The sequence below is a fragment of the Periplaneta americana genome, chromosome 4, assembly GCF_040183065.1.
Source record: "Periplaneta americana isolate PAMFEO1 chromosome 4, P.americana_PAMFEO1_priV1, whole genome shotgun sequence".
Lineage (NCBI taxonomy): Eukaryota > Metazoa > Arthropoda > Insecta > Blattodea > Blattidae > Periplaneta > Periplaneta americana.
This window is the reverse complement of record NC_091120.1, coordinates 31,644,992-31,661,989: the sequence shown is the minus strand read 5'-3', so window position 1 is coordinate 31,661,989 and position 16,998 is coordinate 31,644,992. Positions and strand designations below refer to the sequence as shown.

Here is a 16,998-nt window from a genome sequence, read left to right as displayed (position 1 = left end):
ATCATTAACTAGATAGCTGTGCAGTTGATACAACGTCGTTAAGTAATGAATTAGGAAACAATTTTCATGTTTTCATTTCATAAATCTTCTCTAAATTTTATCTACATCTAGTTTATTCTTCTTTTGTGCTTAGGTTGTGCGCAAATGGAATGTTAATTGTATACTGTACACTAATTAGTATGTACAGTTGACCTTGGTTATAGCATCATCGAAGTGACTAAAGAAATGATGTTTCAATAAACGGGTGTCAGAATAAGAAAAAAATAAATAAATACAGAAAATAAATTTGAAAAAATACATTCACAGTATTACATATTTTGTACACTATTATAATTTATTTTGTAATTTTATATAGCTCTACAGCTACAGCTTAAAAAAATATTTTACATGGTTCTTGGTTTTCTTTATTATTTTTAAAAATATAAATACTCTACTGAATTTTAGAAATTAGTGAAATATGGAGTAAAATGTACAGTAATTAAAACAAGACTACAAGGAAGAAATACACACTATCAAATACATAAATACATAGCAGAGGAAAATGGATACAATCACAACATAATATACAATATCATAAAAAAGACTAAACAAAGAAACAACACAAACACAAGAACACAATAAAAACATCACACTAACATATGAAAATAAAAATGCATACAAGATTGCATCATCTTTCAAGAAATTAAAATATAGCTATGCATACGGAACAAAGACCACCCTACAAAAACATCACAACACACAGACAAGACACGCGAATACAACCTAACAGGTGTATACAACTATTATGTTGCAATGACTTCTACATTGTACAGACTGGAGGATCTTTTCAAACACGTTACAAGGAACATATCACAACCATAACCAAACAACACAACAATATTCACCCTACTCGGAACACATATAAACTCCAACCACAACTATAGCAACATGGACACTGACATGAAAATACTACACATTCAACCATAAAGCCAGAAACTCGATACTCTAGAACAATACGAAATTTATAGACATAAAACACATCCTCGACCACCTCAACAATCAATTGAATTTCAGAACACACCCCACCATAACAGGAAACCAGAAGATAGCGCTGAAACTCACTAGGATTCAGAAGATGATGGAAATAACATCGAAACTAGTCAATCAGGTAAAATAACACCATAATTTAAAATGTTAACACAGTGAAGTCGTTATTTATTTGATTTAAATAACTTCATAGTTCGTCAATAATTAAAATACATACAGTCTCATAATTAAGAACGTAGGTTGAACTCTGTATTTTTTTTTTTGCGTCTGTTTTGCAAAATTCTGCATCTACAAATCATTCTCAATTCTTCCTTAACCAAACCAAATTCATGGCATGTCAGCTTTCTTTTTATCATTCGCAATTTGTTTTATAAGATTCACTTTATCTTCCGCAATTAAAACTTTTCTATCCATTTTATCTTGCTCTTTTGTACTGTTTGTAACACCTCTTTGAAAACTGAATGTCTGAAATTACAGTCTGAACTGCATGTCTGTATTACAGTACTATATACAACTTGAGTTGCTGTAGTTTGTGAAGGGTTGGAACGAAAGAAGAAATAGTTGGGCCTAACCCATATTCCACCCTCTTTTGAAATGTCGTTATAAAAATAATAAATCACATCTGTGTAATACAGATAAAAGCCATCCTTCTTAAGAGGAGAGGATGATATTTTTTTTAACTTTTTTCCTATTTGGTGTAAAATATTAATTTTTTGTATGTAGAGAGCTCATAGCTGTGGAAACTCAACCAAATAAAAATATTTTGAAAATAAAAATTATTTGGGGGCGCAAATTTGAAAAAAATATACCCAATGCAGGATTGTACTAAAACCGATATATCTAAACCGTTTTTAAAGACAGATTCAAATAGTTTTTTGCAATGTATTTGATTTGCAAAAGCATGTTCTACAAACTGTCTGTAACAGAATTTTGATATTAGTCCCTACGTTTGTAAAATAAATTAAAATTTAATAACAAGTTTCTGATTTCCTTTCTTGGAAACAAACGGACGCATTTTTAAAATGAAATCAATTAACAAAATTCTGTTACAGAGAAAACTTTCCTAATAATCTAAAGAATATGTGTTTTAAATTTCATGGTTGTATCTTTAATAGTTTAGAAATTATATCCATTTTTGTCTGGCAATGTAGCAAAAAAATGAAGTTACTGGAAACCGATAAAACCGGGCGTGTGATTTAAAAATCCATAGCGCAGGAAGTTTAAAAATGACGTCTCAACATCCGATAAGGGCACAAATACCACAAAATGTTATGCAATGCATTCCACACATATCAAAGGATATTTTAAAGAAAAAAAAATTTGAAAATTTAATTTACCAGAAACAACAATAAAAGTGGGCGAGTGATTTAAAAATCCATAACGCAGGAAGTTTAAAAATGGCGACTCAACATCTGATAAGGGCACAAATACCCACAAAATGTTGTGCTATGCATTCCACACATATCATAGAGTATTTTAAAGATTTTTTTTTGAAAATTTACTCATTTTTCACCAAAAAATATCATCCTCTCCCCTTAATAACTGTTACTAATTGTGGTTGCTATAACCAAGTTCAACTGTATTTGCTTTAACCAACTTCCATCTTAAATTATTTCTGCGCATTCAGTTTCATTCCCTTAAAGATATTCCATAATATTTTAAGAAGAGGAATTACAAGGAAACTTGTTAAACAACAGTCTTGCTTGCTATCATGTAACACACATAGCAGGGAAGTACTTACAGATATGTGTTGTATGAGGATATTGTCAACAATGCCAGTGAATTTATTTCCTAGTTCTGCGATCTCTGAAGTGAGCTGATCCTTGTCAGGGGGCTGCTTGGCTGCAGTGAGGCGTAGTCTGTCACACACCTCCACCAACTTCTTCCTGTCGACCTGGCTGTCTTTACCCCCTTCGTCCCCTTTCTTGCAGTGCTCATGCAGAAACTCTGTGACCAGACCTATCAGGCTCTGCACCAATGGTCCGATGTGTTCCATCTTTCCATACTCCAGCTGCCTGAAAATGTGATATTAGTAAAGTTAGCATAATTTTCAATAATTATGCTGGCTGTATTACATGGTTTAAAACCACAGCTCTGAGATTGCGAAAGTTGAGACAATATTGGGTTATGTTTTTTTTAATGATTTTTACTATTGAGATTCTGTAGATCCGGATATTTTATGTTATTAGTTTTTTTCCTTCAATCTCTCTGCATTTGAAGTATATTGTAATTCTTGTACGTTGTGTTATGTTTTGCAATGGTTACAGATTCCGTGTGTGAATATTACATATTTTGAAATAGTACATTATGCAACGAGCCTATAATGGTAGTAATTAAGACGCGAGTATGTTTATGAAACGAGCGCAAGCGAGTTTTATAATTTTCATACGAGCCATTATAGGCTCGTTGCATAATGTACTATATTTACATATGAAGTTGTAAAGGTTTCATGTGGATACCCTGTATTATCCCATATGAGTTTACTTCTGATTCCAAATTAAATGTATCAAATTTTACTAGATTCATTCCATCTAAATTTATACCTATTCCACCCATTGCATGCTTTAATATTTTATCTATTCGAAATAGTGAGAGAGCACTGAGATATCGGTTTCATTGTAACTAGACGAAAAGATTAATTTTCTTGGAGTTGAGAACAGACTTGTAGATCTTAAAAAATACGAAGTGAATAATATGTTTTAGACTTATTTTCTTATGTACCTTTAAAAGAAAGGTGAAAGCTAGATCCTTAAAAGGAATTTTAACGTACTCGATTACAACAAAGATATCCTTAACACGTCAGTACTCACTGGCAGAGTTTGGCGAACTCTGTGGAGATGAGCTTGGTACTCTCCTGCAGCGTCTTGACAGTCTCTGTAGCCGCAGCAGCCATCACAGCGACTTGGTGACTCAGGTCCACAGCCAGGGACTTGCTCTGGAGGGTAGTCATGCACTCGGGTTCGTAAAGGGCTGCCAGCTCACCTAACCACTGCTGTACAGGACTCCTCTCAGAGTCAGCGCCCTCTGGTTGTAAACCACTGCAATGAGAAACCAATGCCATTTTTCTTAATTTATTTCAAATAAAGGTACACTAAACCTCGATTTAACGGACTATTGGGAGCGAATAAATGTCCGTTAAATCGAAAGTCCGTTAAATTGCGAATTTCTGAAAACAATGTTTTTAAATATGAGACTGTAATTTGAACATATTAGTGTTACATGTTAAATGCACAACCTCGACACGGAAAATGGTCGCTTTCTTGTAACATGAATTAGTCTAACTATAAGTGTCGTTAGAGTTAACGTGAGATTCACGCGGGGAAATGTTACGCATCGAGGTTCGAGATGAAGACACGTCGTATCAGCGACGTATCTATGTCACGAAATGACATATTCCCTAGGAAGCCTTTATGGCTTAGCGATAGAGCTATTTCTTCTCGTTATGAAGACAGGACTTCGAATCTCTCTATGTAAAACGCACGCGTGTAAATACAGCGCCATCGATGATTCCCGAGCTATTCCGAGGTGGGACAATCTCTGAACAGCGACCAATTTCCGTGTCAAAGGGTGTATATACATTTTTATCTCACGGCGACTATTCATAATGACAATTGCATGTCGCGAAATCGTATCACCGCGTCACACAGGACTGCATTTTATCTCACAACATAAGGAATGCTTCCGCTGGCGACCATAAATAATAATAATAATAATAATAATAATAATAATAATAATAATCCTTAAATTCAAAGTCTGTTGATTCGAGGTCCGTTAAATGGAGGACTTACTGTATATCCCAATATTTTACCATTAGAGTTCTGCGTTAGTTACTAAGGGTGCTATGCACAGACATTTCGCTAGCCTGCGCTACGAGCGTGCTAAACTAGCCCCGGCTATCGAGTGATTACTTGTACAGGATTCATATCATATCGCTAACACTGGTTTATGAATACGAAAAACGTTAGTTCGCTGATCATCCACCGGACGCCCGCGCTAAGAATGTCTATGAATATGGTCCCTAGAGTCACCAAGCAACCGCAACAGTGTAGTTTCGTATCGGGTATAGGTCAGTGACACTGAACCCCAGAGACACAGTTCAGATCTGCTTTCAGTGAGTAAGGCAGTCAAAATGCCGAAAATAAACAAGAAGCAAGTAGTCAGTATAAATAATTTTGTTTTTACTCTTATTAATTTTATTATTGTAATTTACAACATTAATTTATTGATAGATGTATACATTCGCAGGCTGTGTCCAGTTACAACGTTCATGTGTAAAACAAGTACGGTATTCATAATTAATTTCTACAATACATTGGAACAAAAAAACCTACAAATATTTCTAAATGAACGAAAGTTGAAGCGTCAGGGCCGAAATATATTTTACATAATATTATTTCAATATTAACTCCTTTTCAATTGTGAATATCTAAATTTCAATCATTTCAATAACTTGTCATATTATTTGCTTCTAAACTCACTTCCAAGTTATTTGTAAGCGAGTAAGTAAACTCATTTTCACTTCGATAAAAATATATACAGGGCTTTAATTTCAAAACTTCCCCGTCTAAATAACTAATTATTTAAATTGAATACAATTTAAACAAAAAACACGTCAATTTAGATATTTAGGCGGAAGTCTGAAACCAGACTTAATTACATTTTAGATTTCACCTCCCACCCCAGCCACCCCCACTTGAAATTTCAAATGGCACCCCTATATTTTTATACTTAAATATGAAAGAGTATTCTATTGTTTATACACTTCATTCATTTGTTTTCGCATCTTTTTTTTTCCTATCGTCGCCTGGCAACCTGGATTGTTGTCATTGTTGATTAGAGCTGAAGAGAATAAAGCTACAAAAACTTATTGAGCATTTCTTGTAATAGTTGTGTTCGTGTATTAAATTATTTTAAAATGGTGTATACCCTTCAAGAGAGAACATAAATCATCCTTATTGATTAATTACACAAAATAAGCTGTGTTTTCATCCTACAATCAAGTGATAATAACAAAAATACAAGTTGCCAGGCGACGATAGAAAACAAAGGATGCGAAAACGAATGAGGTGTACAAACAATTGAATGCTCTTTCATATTTAAGTATAAAAATAGAGGGGTGCCATTTGAAATTTCAAAAGGGGAGTACTATATTCTAAAATTCGGCCCTTGGGCCAATTCCTTCTTCTTCACTATGTGAGGATTATGAACAACATGAAGCATTCACCAGTAATGGTGTTCCTATGTCTAAGATTAGCATCGTTTAAGGGAAGAGGATGGTATTTTTTGGTGAAAAATGAGTAAATTTTCAAAAAACAATTTTTTTCCTTAAAATACTCTGTGATATGTGTAGAATACATTGTATAATATTTTGTGGGTATTTGTGCCCTTATCAGTTGTTGAGACGCCATTTTTAAACTTCCTGCGCTCTGGATTTTTAAATCACACCGCCCTTTTGTTTGTTGTTTCCGGAACTTCATTTTTTTTTTCAAAACCAAATTTTTCTTTAAAATACTCTGTGATGTGTGTGGAATACATTGTATAACATTGTGTGGGTATCTGTGCCCTTATTGGATGTTGAGACGCCATTTTTCAAGTTCCTGCGCTCTGGATTATTAAATCACACCCCCTTTTGATTGCTGTTTCTGGAACTTTACTTTTTTCGCTACATAGCCAGACAAAAATCGATATAATTTTTGAACTATTAAAGATATATGAATGAAATTTAGAATACACATTCTCTAGACTACTAGGAAACTTTTCTCTGTAACGGAATTTCCCTAATTGATTTCATTTTAAAAATAAGTCTCTCTGTTTGCAAGAAAGAAAATAAAAAAAATGTCATTACATTTTAATTGTTTATTTTACAAATGTAGGAACTAATATCAAATTTCTGTTACAGACAGTTTGTAAAGCGTGCTTTTACAAATAAATTGTAACATAGTGTTTGAATTTATCTTTAAAAATGGCTTAGATATATCGAGTTTAGTAAAATCCTGCATTGGGTACATTTTTTTTTTCAAATCTGCCTCCCAAATAATTTATTCAAAATATTTATATTTTGTTGAGTTGCTATAGCCATGAGCTCTCTACATACAAAAAATTAATATTTTACACCAAATAAAAAATTTTTAAAAATTACTATCCTCTCCCCTTAAGGCAATACTAAAGGAACACATCTATTTTCAGTTATCAAGAGATAATTCTCGACACTCTTGCCGGAAATCGAACACAGTTTCGCTGGATTTACAGCTAAATATGTCGCCGCTTGATACACACCAACTAAATTAACTGGATGCTTATGCTATCTGGCAGTATAATCTACGGATAAATTAAATAGCGTGAACGCGATTCTTGTATCAGTAAGGCAAATTGGTGACTTACGCAACGCACTGAGAAGTCTAGCCAGTGCCTCGGGCGAATGGCGGCATGTTAGAAGAGGTCTGAATGCACTCGTCCACATTCACACTTTTTAACTCTTATTATCTCCCAAGAAAATTCCGGAACTTAACAGAAACGTTTATTAATCACTGCAGCTGGCAGGCACCCCGTTTTGTAATACCACACGGCAAAACGGTACAATTCTTATTAAATGCCCTTTATTTAGGAATTCCGTCACGGCGAAACACAACGTAAAGAAATGACTACAAAACGAATGTATACGATTTCCTGCTACCTGTGAGATTAAGGAATTAATGTATTCTTGAAAACAGCTTCGCTCGGTATCCTTTACAGCATGAAGTGCAAAGTCATTCCTGCCTTTACACCGCAAGAGCCCAATTTAAATTTATATGCACTGTTAGATCCATCTGTGCCAGTGTATACTTCTTTCTCTTGCACCGAAATTTGCTGATTTGTCTCTTAATTGCAGAATACATACACAGAATACTTCCGCTCCTGACTACAATAAATTAAAATGTGCATAAGAGATTTCCTAAACTTTCTCACATAAATTTCAAGGTGAAAATCAAGGGAATTATACCGTTATATCGTAGAACATATGGCGCACTATGTACGAGTATTGAATAGTCTATCTTCCTATAAAAGACGCTATTAAAAAGACACCAAGTAAACAGGCCTTCATGAAGGTGTTGGCGAGTTGGTATAGCGCTGGCCTTCTATGCCCAAGGTTGCGGGTTCGATCCCGGGCCAGGTCGATGGCATTTAAGTGTGCTTAAATGTGACAGGCTCATGTCAGTAGATTTACTGGCATGTAAAAGAACTCCTGCGGGACAAAATTCCGGCACATCCGGCGACGCTGATATAACCTCTGCAGTTGCGAGCGTCGTTAAATAAACCATAATTTTTTTTTTTCATGAAGGTATTGGTTTCATATTCTGAGGTTCTTGAGTTCGATTCCCAAAACTGGTTAACTAGTTTTATTCCAGCCCTTAAAACAATAGACGCTGCTTAGTAAGTTAGCTGACGTCACTTAGGAAGGAAACCTGTGTTCGAACAGCGATTGATTCTGGGAAATTTATAGGAAACAAAATTGCTATGGAACAGAATTTTTCCATTTCCTTAGGTTATCATCATCAGCAATTACTTCTTCATAGATACTAATAGAAGATAGATAAAAATAATACATGAAGAATTCTGTGGCCGGGAGGGAAAAGGTCTTAAGTCAATTTTTTGTGAAAATGAGATTTTTTATATATTCTGAAAGCGGGAACAATTCTCTACAAGCTGGTAAAACGGTTAAAGTCAAATAAGACTCCTGACTGGATCTATAGAGCGTTATCAAATGCCCTAAGTACTTTTTGAATCGAGCACACACAGAATAAAGGACTTAAGAATATTCAGTACTTTATTTCTTACAAATCATCACATGTTTACTTTCCATGCTTCCCTATTAAAAAGGTCTAGCTTGTATTTTAGCCATTTTATCACACAATGATCCCCTTTCCTTTTAAAACTTTAAGCACCAGGGTAAAGAGTCCTATAATTGTTTAAGACTCATTTTGCATTCCTAATAATTTACATTTCTCATTTATTTTGACATGAAAAAGGTCTTATGTTTAAATAGTCCCTTCTACTCAGTTTGGGTTCTAGTCTTAAAAGGGCTTAAGTGCTGCTATTTTTGGAAATAATCAAGAAAATTGTTAAATGAGCAACATTACCTATTGTACACGAAATATAAACAAATAATATCTAGAAAAAAAATCTTAATTAAAAAACTCTATAATTGATACCAATTTCAATCTTTCTACTGCTCTCCTGAAAAGTATAAAATTTTTACTCAAGACCTTTTTCCTCCCGGCCACAGAATTATACTTTAAATTTTGTCGGTGTCCTGTTTGCTCATGGCTCTGCTTGATTAACACTCCTCTCAATGTGTGCTACTGTTAGTCCAATTTTCAACAGTTTAAGTCCCTTAAATGGGACAGTGTAAATGGAGTGGGACAAGTGTCTCATGTTAGGAGCTTACATAAATGTTGAAATAAGAACCTTTGCAAGAACACAAATTCGTAAATCTTTAATTTTACTATCCTTTCTCATTGATTGATAGATACGTTAATTAATTAATTAATTAATTAATTGATTAATTAATTCCAGACCGCCATCTGAAGTTCTCAATGTCAGAAGTACGGTATGACAGTGAAATCCCGTGTTCCATCCCTGAACTGGATATATTCTAATATAGGTCTACTATTGTATATTAGGCCTGCTTTTTGCAACTAATCATGAATTCAGGGAAGGGGTAGCCCGAGAGGGAAATCCATCTTCATTCCTCTTACACAGAACTTAATATTTGTTTGTCCCCAGGAATTTCAGGTGTATATAAACTGCATTGGTTTTATTTTGAGCGATTTAACTTAACGAAAATTAGTTGAAAGTTAACGAATCATACTTCGGCCAGCAAGGAGCCCCGAGCTAACACCTTGTCATTTTTTCTGTGGGGGTATATGAAGGACCGGGTTTTCATTCCTCCTCTTCGTACTGATCTAGATTACATGAAAAATTGCATCAGAGCAGCTGTTGAAAGTGTTGATGAAGGTAAATTAATGTTCATACTACGCGTTTGGCAAGAGTTTCACCACCGCCTTGATATATGCCGTGTGTTGCAGGGTGTACAATGTGTACATATCGAACCTTTGTAAGTTGTTGAAAGAAACTTCAAGAATATATTTACCAAACCATGCAAAGTGATTTTTGATCCTGTAACTTGTTGAAGTTGCCTGTTTTGTAATCACCCTATTCTATGATGCAAGTTGTCTACTATGCTTACAAGCAAACGTTCGGATGGAGGCAGATAAAAACGTTAAATATTTTTCTTCCACCATGTTAATAATGTCAAAAGAAATGCTTATACAAATTTTGGCCACTCGACCGCAATTATGAGGGCCGTAAAAATAAGTTCGCCAGGGGCGACAAATTTATTGGAACAGACACAGCAATTTTTTTAGCTATTTTTCAACATATTTTCCTTCAAAATTGAGACATTTATCATATAATGGGATCGACAGAGAGGTGTGCAGACGCAGTCAAACGCTGGTTCCGATCTGAGGCGGCTGACTTCTACGACACAAAAATTGATCCCATGGTATGAAAAATGTCTCAATTCCAGTGGGGGATATGTTGACAAATAGTCCAACAATTGCTGTATCTGTTTCAAAAAATATTTCGATGCAATTGTTCTTTTTTTCTATAAACGGCCCCGGGGAAATTCACTTTCTGGACGGCCTGGTAATTGCGGGCGAGTAGCCAAAATTTGTATAAGCATTTCTTTTGACATTATTAACATGGTGGAAGAAAAAAAATTAACTTTTTTATCTGCCCCCATCAGACCGTTTGCTTATTAGATAAAAGTCCTTTATGATGTGTGTGTGTGTGTATGTGTCATGACATATTTTATTATAATGTTACTATTTTACTTATTAAACAGCGCTGTTGTAGATAACTCCAATCTATTTTTTGAGTATTTGTAAGTTCGAATTGACTGCTTACAGATTTACAGTGTCGAATAGGTGAATATACCGAACTGAGAACTGGCGGAATGACTTTGCATATTAAACATCTGAGAAAGTGATGATCGTGCGACTTTATTTCAAGTCTTGTTTTCGTTGCATCCGCATCACAGTTGAACAGTTATAATCCGAAGGTCTGCAATTGAGCGAGATAAATGCATCGTGTGCATTAACTAATACTCACTGCAGCTCGGAAGTAGTATAAAATAGTAATAGGAAATTATCTAATTGTGGAAATATTTAGTGTGACTATTAGGCCTACACTTTTACTATAGTCGCGACGCTGTTATTCCCGGCGTGACTCCTCCTCTTTGCTTACGTCTTAGGAAGTGAAGGTTCTATAAAGTCTAGGTAGGTAGTATCGTTCGCCATTTTTGTTCTTTCGTTGCCGAGCTACCATACGAGGAATCTATTTTCCACACTGTTAAACATTATCATATCGTAGCTCCTATGATAATAAATCAAACGCACTGTAATTCAGCAAATAATTGAGCGGCAAATAACGTCTTCGTGTACTTTCTGCGAACGCCAACGAAAGAGCCAAAATGGCGGGCGGTTATATTAAGTATTTATCGAGCCTTAAGAAATGACTAACGTCTTCATAAGCGAATCACAAGACGCACATGTTTAAATGTAGCCGACCTGCAACGTGATTGGCTGCCGGAAATTAGAGCGACGGGACTATAGGTGATACTACTTTTGACAAATAAAAGGTATGGAACGACGTGTTTCAACCAATCAAGGCTGCTTATCCTACAATTTTTATCACCTCCCTAGCATTTGTTTTATCACCTCCCTAGCATTATTTTCTTTGTTTGCCAACATTGTACTTTCAATACTTACACCTTTTAAAATGATTCATGTTTATTTCATCATCCTTAATTAAAACTTTTCTATCATTTATATTGTTGTATTAAACTTTTTTTGTTTGAAATATCTCAAAGAATAACCGCCTGAAATTAATAACATTACTTACGGTTCATTCTGTAGGCTATATACGTATAAACATACATACATACATACATACATACATACATACATACATACATACATACATACATCTTGGTAAATTCTTAACTGACGCTGTTAAGTTCTTGTTTGCAACAATTTCTTATGAAGCCAACAGACTAAGAAGATAGCTGGATGGAATCCACATGCCAGTCGCTTTTTAATGAAGTGCATGATACTATGCTACTGCTATGCATTCTCATCCCCACAGACTGTACATTGTAGTTACACAAAGAACACAGCTTTATTTAGCTACTGTTTTATAGTCGAAAGTGCCAACGCCCTCTACTGAAATGTTAACAAAGACTCTTCATTGTTGCTGACTTTATGTTGGCTACTACTTTTTTTTTTTTGGACCGGTGTTATTTGCCCCTTGTAAGAACCAGGAGCAACCACTACACGAGAGTACGGCAGTTGCATCATAAGTCATCTTATCTCGCTACCGTTCTGGAGATGTCACTGCAGTCGTCATTAACATTTCTAGTTGGCAGGGAGTGTGGCACCGTCATAAGTCATGGGTATGTATTCCTGTTTCAAGGTGCAATTATAACGAAGCTAATAGATGCGAGATACCACTAAGTTTACTGTCTTTTCTTTCTACGTTTTCCATCAGAAGATGCTAGTCAGTAAATGCATTTGTCTTACTAAATGTGTAATTAATCTGTTCTCAATCGATCTTGCTACCATCAATCGTTACCCAGAATCAAAATAAACGAAGGGGGGAGTAATTTCTTTTGAAGTAATGAAATGCATTAAAGGACGTGTTACGAGCCACAAAGAAAAAAAGGCTGAAAAAATAGTGCACTGGATTGTACATCTATTGCACGTAATTGTAATTGTTCTTGTCCATCAGAAGATAAAGTAATCTTCCGTGAGACAAAGATGATTTATAGTGGCAAAAGATGGAAGTGGATAATATTTAAGGCAAACTTGTCATATATTAATGATTCGTGGCGACAAGCCATTCCTTGACATAACATTTCTCTCGCCAAATATCTTCGCTGCGTAATGTTGTTGTTTAGTCAATGTCCGACTACAGGTCTCAACCTCACAAGTGATACCAGTAAGGCACCACTTATGAGGCAACTAGGCCAGGAGACAATGGAGTGAGGTGCCCAGTTTCTTTCCCCCTCCATTGCATATATCGTCGACTATAGTCCCATCGCTCTAATTTCCGGCAGCCAATCGCGTTGCAGGTCGGCTACATTTAAACGTGTGCGTCTTGTGATTCGCTGATTCATTTCTTAAGGCTCGATAAATACTCAATATAATCGCCCGCCATTTTAGCTCTTTCGTTGGCGTTCGCAAAAAGCACACGAAGACGTTATTTGCCGCTCAATTATTTGCTGAATTACATTGCGTTTGATTTATTATCATAGGAGCTACGACATGATAATGTTTAACGGTGTGGCAAATAGATTCCTCGTATGGTAGCTCGGCAACGTAAGAACAAAAATGGCGAACGATACTACCTACCTAGACTTTATAGAGCCTTCACTTTCTAAGACGTAAGCAAAGAAGCGGAGTCACGCCGGAAATAACAGCGTCGGGACTATAGCTACTTCATTTTATATCAAGGAGTGCAGTTTCACAGAAAGTACTTTGCCGACAGACCTACTGCTCCTTACTAATTTGTTGTCATCAGTGCTGTCATGGAGGCCAGACAGAGCAATAGATACACTATCTACCAAAAAGTAATTGGGCACTGTTTTTGCCCCCTTCAGAACCTCGTGGTACCATCTCTTGTTGCTATAACAGCAGCCACCCTGTCAGGCATGCTCTCCACTAGTTTTTGTAGGATATCCACTGGAATGTGTCGCCATTCCTCCTGCAACATGGCACTCAGTTGGACAATGGAAGTTGACCCCATGTTTCGGGGCTACTATGCAGTGGTATGCAGACAATAATGTTCACCGGTTGGACTGGCCTGCACAGAGTCCTGATCTCAATCCCATTGAGCACCTTTGGGACGAATTGGACCGGCAATTGAGGTCTCGGGAGATGCGGCCAACTTCCATTGTCCAACTGAGTACCATATTGCAAGAGGAATGGCGACGCATTCCAGTGGATATCCTACAAAACTAGTGGCGAGCATGCCTGACAGGATGGCTGCTGATATAGCAACAAGAGTGGTACCACGAGGTTCTATAGGGGAAAAAACGGTGCCCAAATACCTTTTGGTAGATAGTGTAATATGAGAACCTCAATTTTTTTAATTAATCGTATGGGGAAAAGAAAATTTTGTCTGTCCGGAGCCATACGGCATATGGGTGCCTAAGTTTTGTACGCGGAGATCTGTACAGATCTTCGATCATCTTTTGCTATTCCAAATGTATTTTGTTTGATGTTCATAAACAAAAATTGTCCACCTTTGCAGCACTGGAATCCAGAATTATATACAATAATAGTTGTAAAACAAAAAGTGCTGCAAATACACACTCCAAGATTTATCAAGACAAGTATGCGTCTACGGTGGTGCTGCATGGTGTATTCTTTAAATCAAGCTTGTTGTACAATTAAAATATAAAGCTAAACAATTTCTTTAATTCTTCTTTAATAATCATTAAATGACAGTCGGAGAGATAGAGAGAGGAGAGTAAAATATATTTCAAGGTAGAAAACAAGGGGTGGGCTGTATGGCCAAGAGAAAAAACCATGACAACACTGGTTGTCGAAAATAAATGTCTTCCTTATTGTGACGGAAATCTTGTATTCGCCTATTAGTAACCAATCGGAATCCTAGTTTAGAAAAATTGACAGGCTCCCTTCATATCCACGTAGAGGGAGAGTTGCCACATCTTTTCCGAATTCCAAGAATATCGTCAGTTAGCACGAGAGTATCATTTCGAGGCAACTATGCAATATTGGGATCTGTAAGTGGGTGTTCAAAGGAGCTACCGAACTGCACTCCATGATATACAATGAACTTTACATATTACAATACTCAGACTTCAGATGCATACAAACATAATTATTATTCTTCCTCTGACACACATCGTCAAGTGAGATGTACTCCCTGATAAAAGATGTACATATCAGTCAGAATCTCAATCAGAGGATGCTGCGTAATTGTATGGTAGGTAAATAATTCTTTTTGATTGGCGCTGATGTCATGTATCAGAACACAGTGACGATCATAATAATGATGTAATTATGTGCTCTGAAGTTTAATCATGTGAATTTTTTGGCGTCTATCTTAAAGGCAATATTAAGTATCCTGCATTGTAAACAATCATATTATAAGTCCCCATACTCGCAGTCTCGCAGAGACTTAATCTGAAGACAAGCCTGTAGAAACCTAAATCCACAGATGGTGGTGGTGGTAGTAGTAGTAGTAGTAGTAGTAGTAGTAGTAGTAGTAGTAGTAGTAGTAGAGCACCAGCAGCAGCTTTTATTTGTAGAAAAGGGTGGTACAGCCGACCAAGCACCGCGACCTGAGGTTTGTTGTGCTAACCTCTGCTTGAGGAGCTTATTTTCAAGAGACTTGTCCGTTCCCATAACTTTGTGGGAAATCGAGAAAAACGTTATCAGGTCTTACCAGCTAGGAAAGAGACATTATGAAACCAAAGAGGTTGGGTGCATTTAGAATCAAATGGGAACTTCAGAGTTTTTGATTCTAAAGCTGGAACTAATATTTTGTCTTAATTTTTCTGTGAACAAGAGTCAATGTGATTCCAATAATCACTTTTAACGCAAGATTTTAGTGGTTTAGAGGGAATTCTGAAACCAAATCATGACAGCCGTATGTAGAGTTATATTTGAAGAACGCATGGACACAGGAAGTTTATTTTGGTTATGAGGTGGACAAGAAACGTTTTGAAAATGAGCCCCTCACTTCATCCTTCATCAGGCCCGTGGTTGTAATAAAGGTATGATGTTTTTCAGGAAAATCTGAAGAAGCTCACTCGGTTTAATAAGATATTGACCCAGATATTAAAGCCTTTTTTGCAGAGTAATTCTCACATTCACACAAGATGTGAGTTAAGGATTCCTCTGCCAGTTGACAACCTCTGCATCTGGGGTTGTCATTGTTCCCCAGAAGATGAAGATATTGATTCAATTTGGAGTGTCCTGTTTAGAAACCAATAATTAATTTAATGTGTTTCCTGGAAATTCCAATGAGTTTTCTACTCCTTTTATAAGTAGGCTCCTCATAGAGCTCTTTCGCTTGTCTTTGGCCTTTAATATTCTTCCAAAGAATAGTTTGTTTTTGAATCATTGTTTTGTTAATATGATTACTCACTGCCCTGTAGGAAGAGGAATGGCGGGTTCGAGTCCTAAAAATTCCCTCCCGCTCCCCTCTTCGTCAGGGAGTCAGCAAATCTTGTAACCTTCCTATCCTCCTTGTCCCGGCATCCATATCAAGTTAGTATTATTGTTTAGTGCTAGTTCATACAGAGTTTGAAGGTTTCCCATACAATTTTGGACTTTATGCAATTCTATTTTGATGCTGATAGTGCTGCTTGACTATAAGAAACAATTTGAATAGCTTTCTTATTGTATTTCTCATGTAGGCCTGATGGCCTTAACTCCACCAGAGTAACTAAATGGATGGATGGATGGATGGATGGATGGATGGATGGATGGATGGATAGATAGATAGATAGATAGATAGATAGATAGATAGATAGATAGATAGATAGATAGATAGATAGATAGATAGATAGATAGATAGATAGATAGATAGATAGATAGATAGATAGATAGATAGATAGATAGATAGATAGATAGATAGATAGATAGATAGATTTTAGCCCAATGGAATAGATCTCGGCTTGAAAGACAGAGCCGTATTTTCCTAGAGGCTGTAGTAAAACTATATTTGTCGGTTTTGCAGTATATCCCTACTTCAGTGCCTGCAGTTTTGAATTCAGACCTTTTCTTCCGAGGGGGGATTTATAGTATATCGGCGGAGGGAGGTTGAACTGACAGCAAGAGAAACAATAATTCAGATCTTACCTATTAACAAATAGAGCTAGTCTATGTAAAAGAGAAATAG

At 36.1% G+C, this 16,998-nt stretch overlaps 1 protein-coding gene across 2 annotated transcripts in view; it reads right to left on the bottom strand.

Annotated features, from left to right (window-relative positions):
• insc (inscuteable) overlaps positions 1-16,998 on the bottom strand; it is a 290,338-nt gene that overhangs the window by 18,201 nt on the left and 255,139 nt on the right. For both annotated transcript variants that reach the window (XM_069823099.1, XM_069823100.1), the window contains exons 4-5: positions 3,837-4,064; positions 2,768-3,041 (exon numbers count right to left, since the gene is read on the bottom strand). In XM_069823099.1, coding sequence (XP_069679200.1) covers positions 2,768-3,041; positions 3,837-4,064 — 502 coding nt within the window. The remainder of the gene's footprint in view (positions 1-2,767; positions 3,042-3,836; positions 4,065-16,998) is intronic.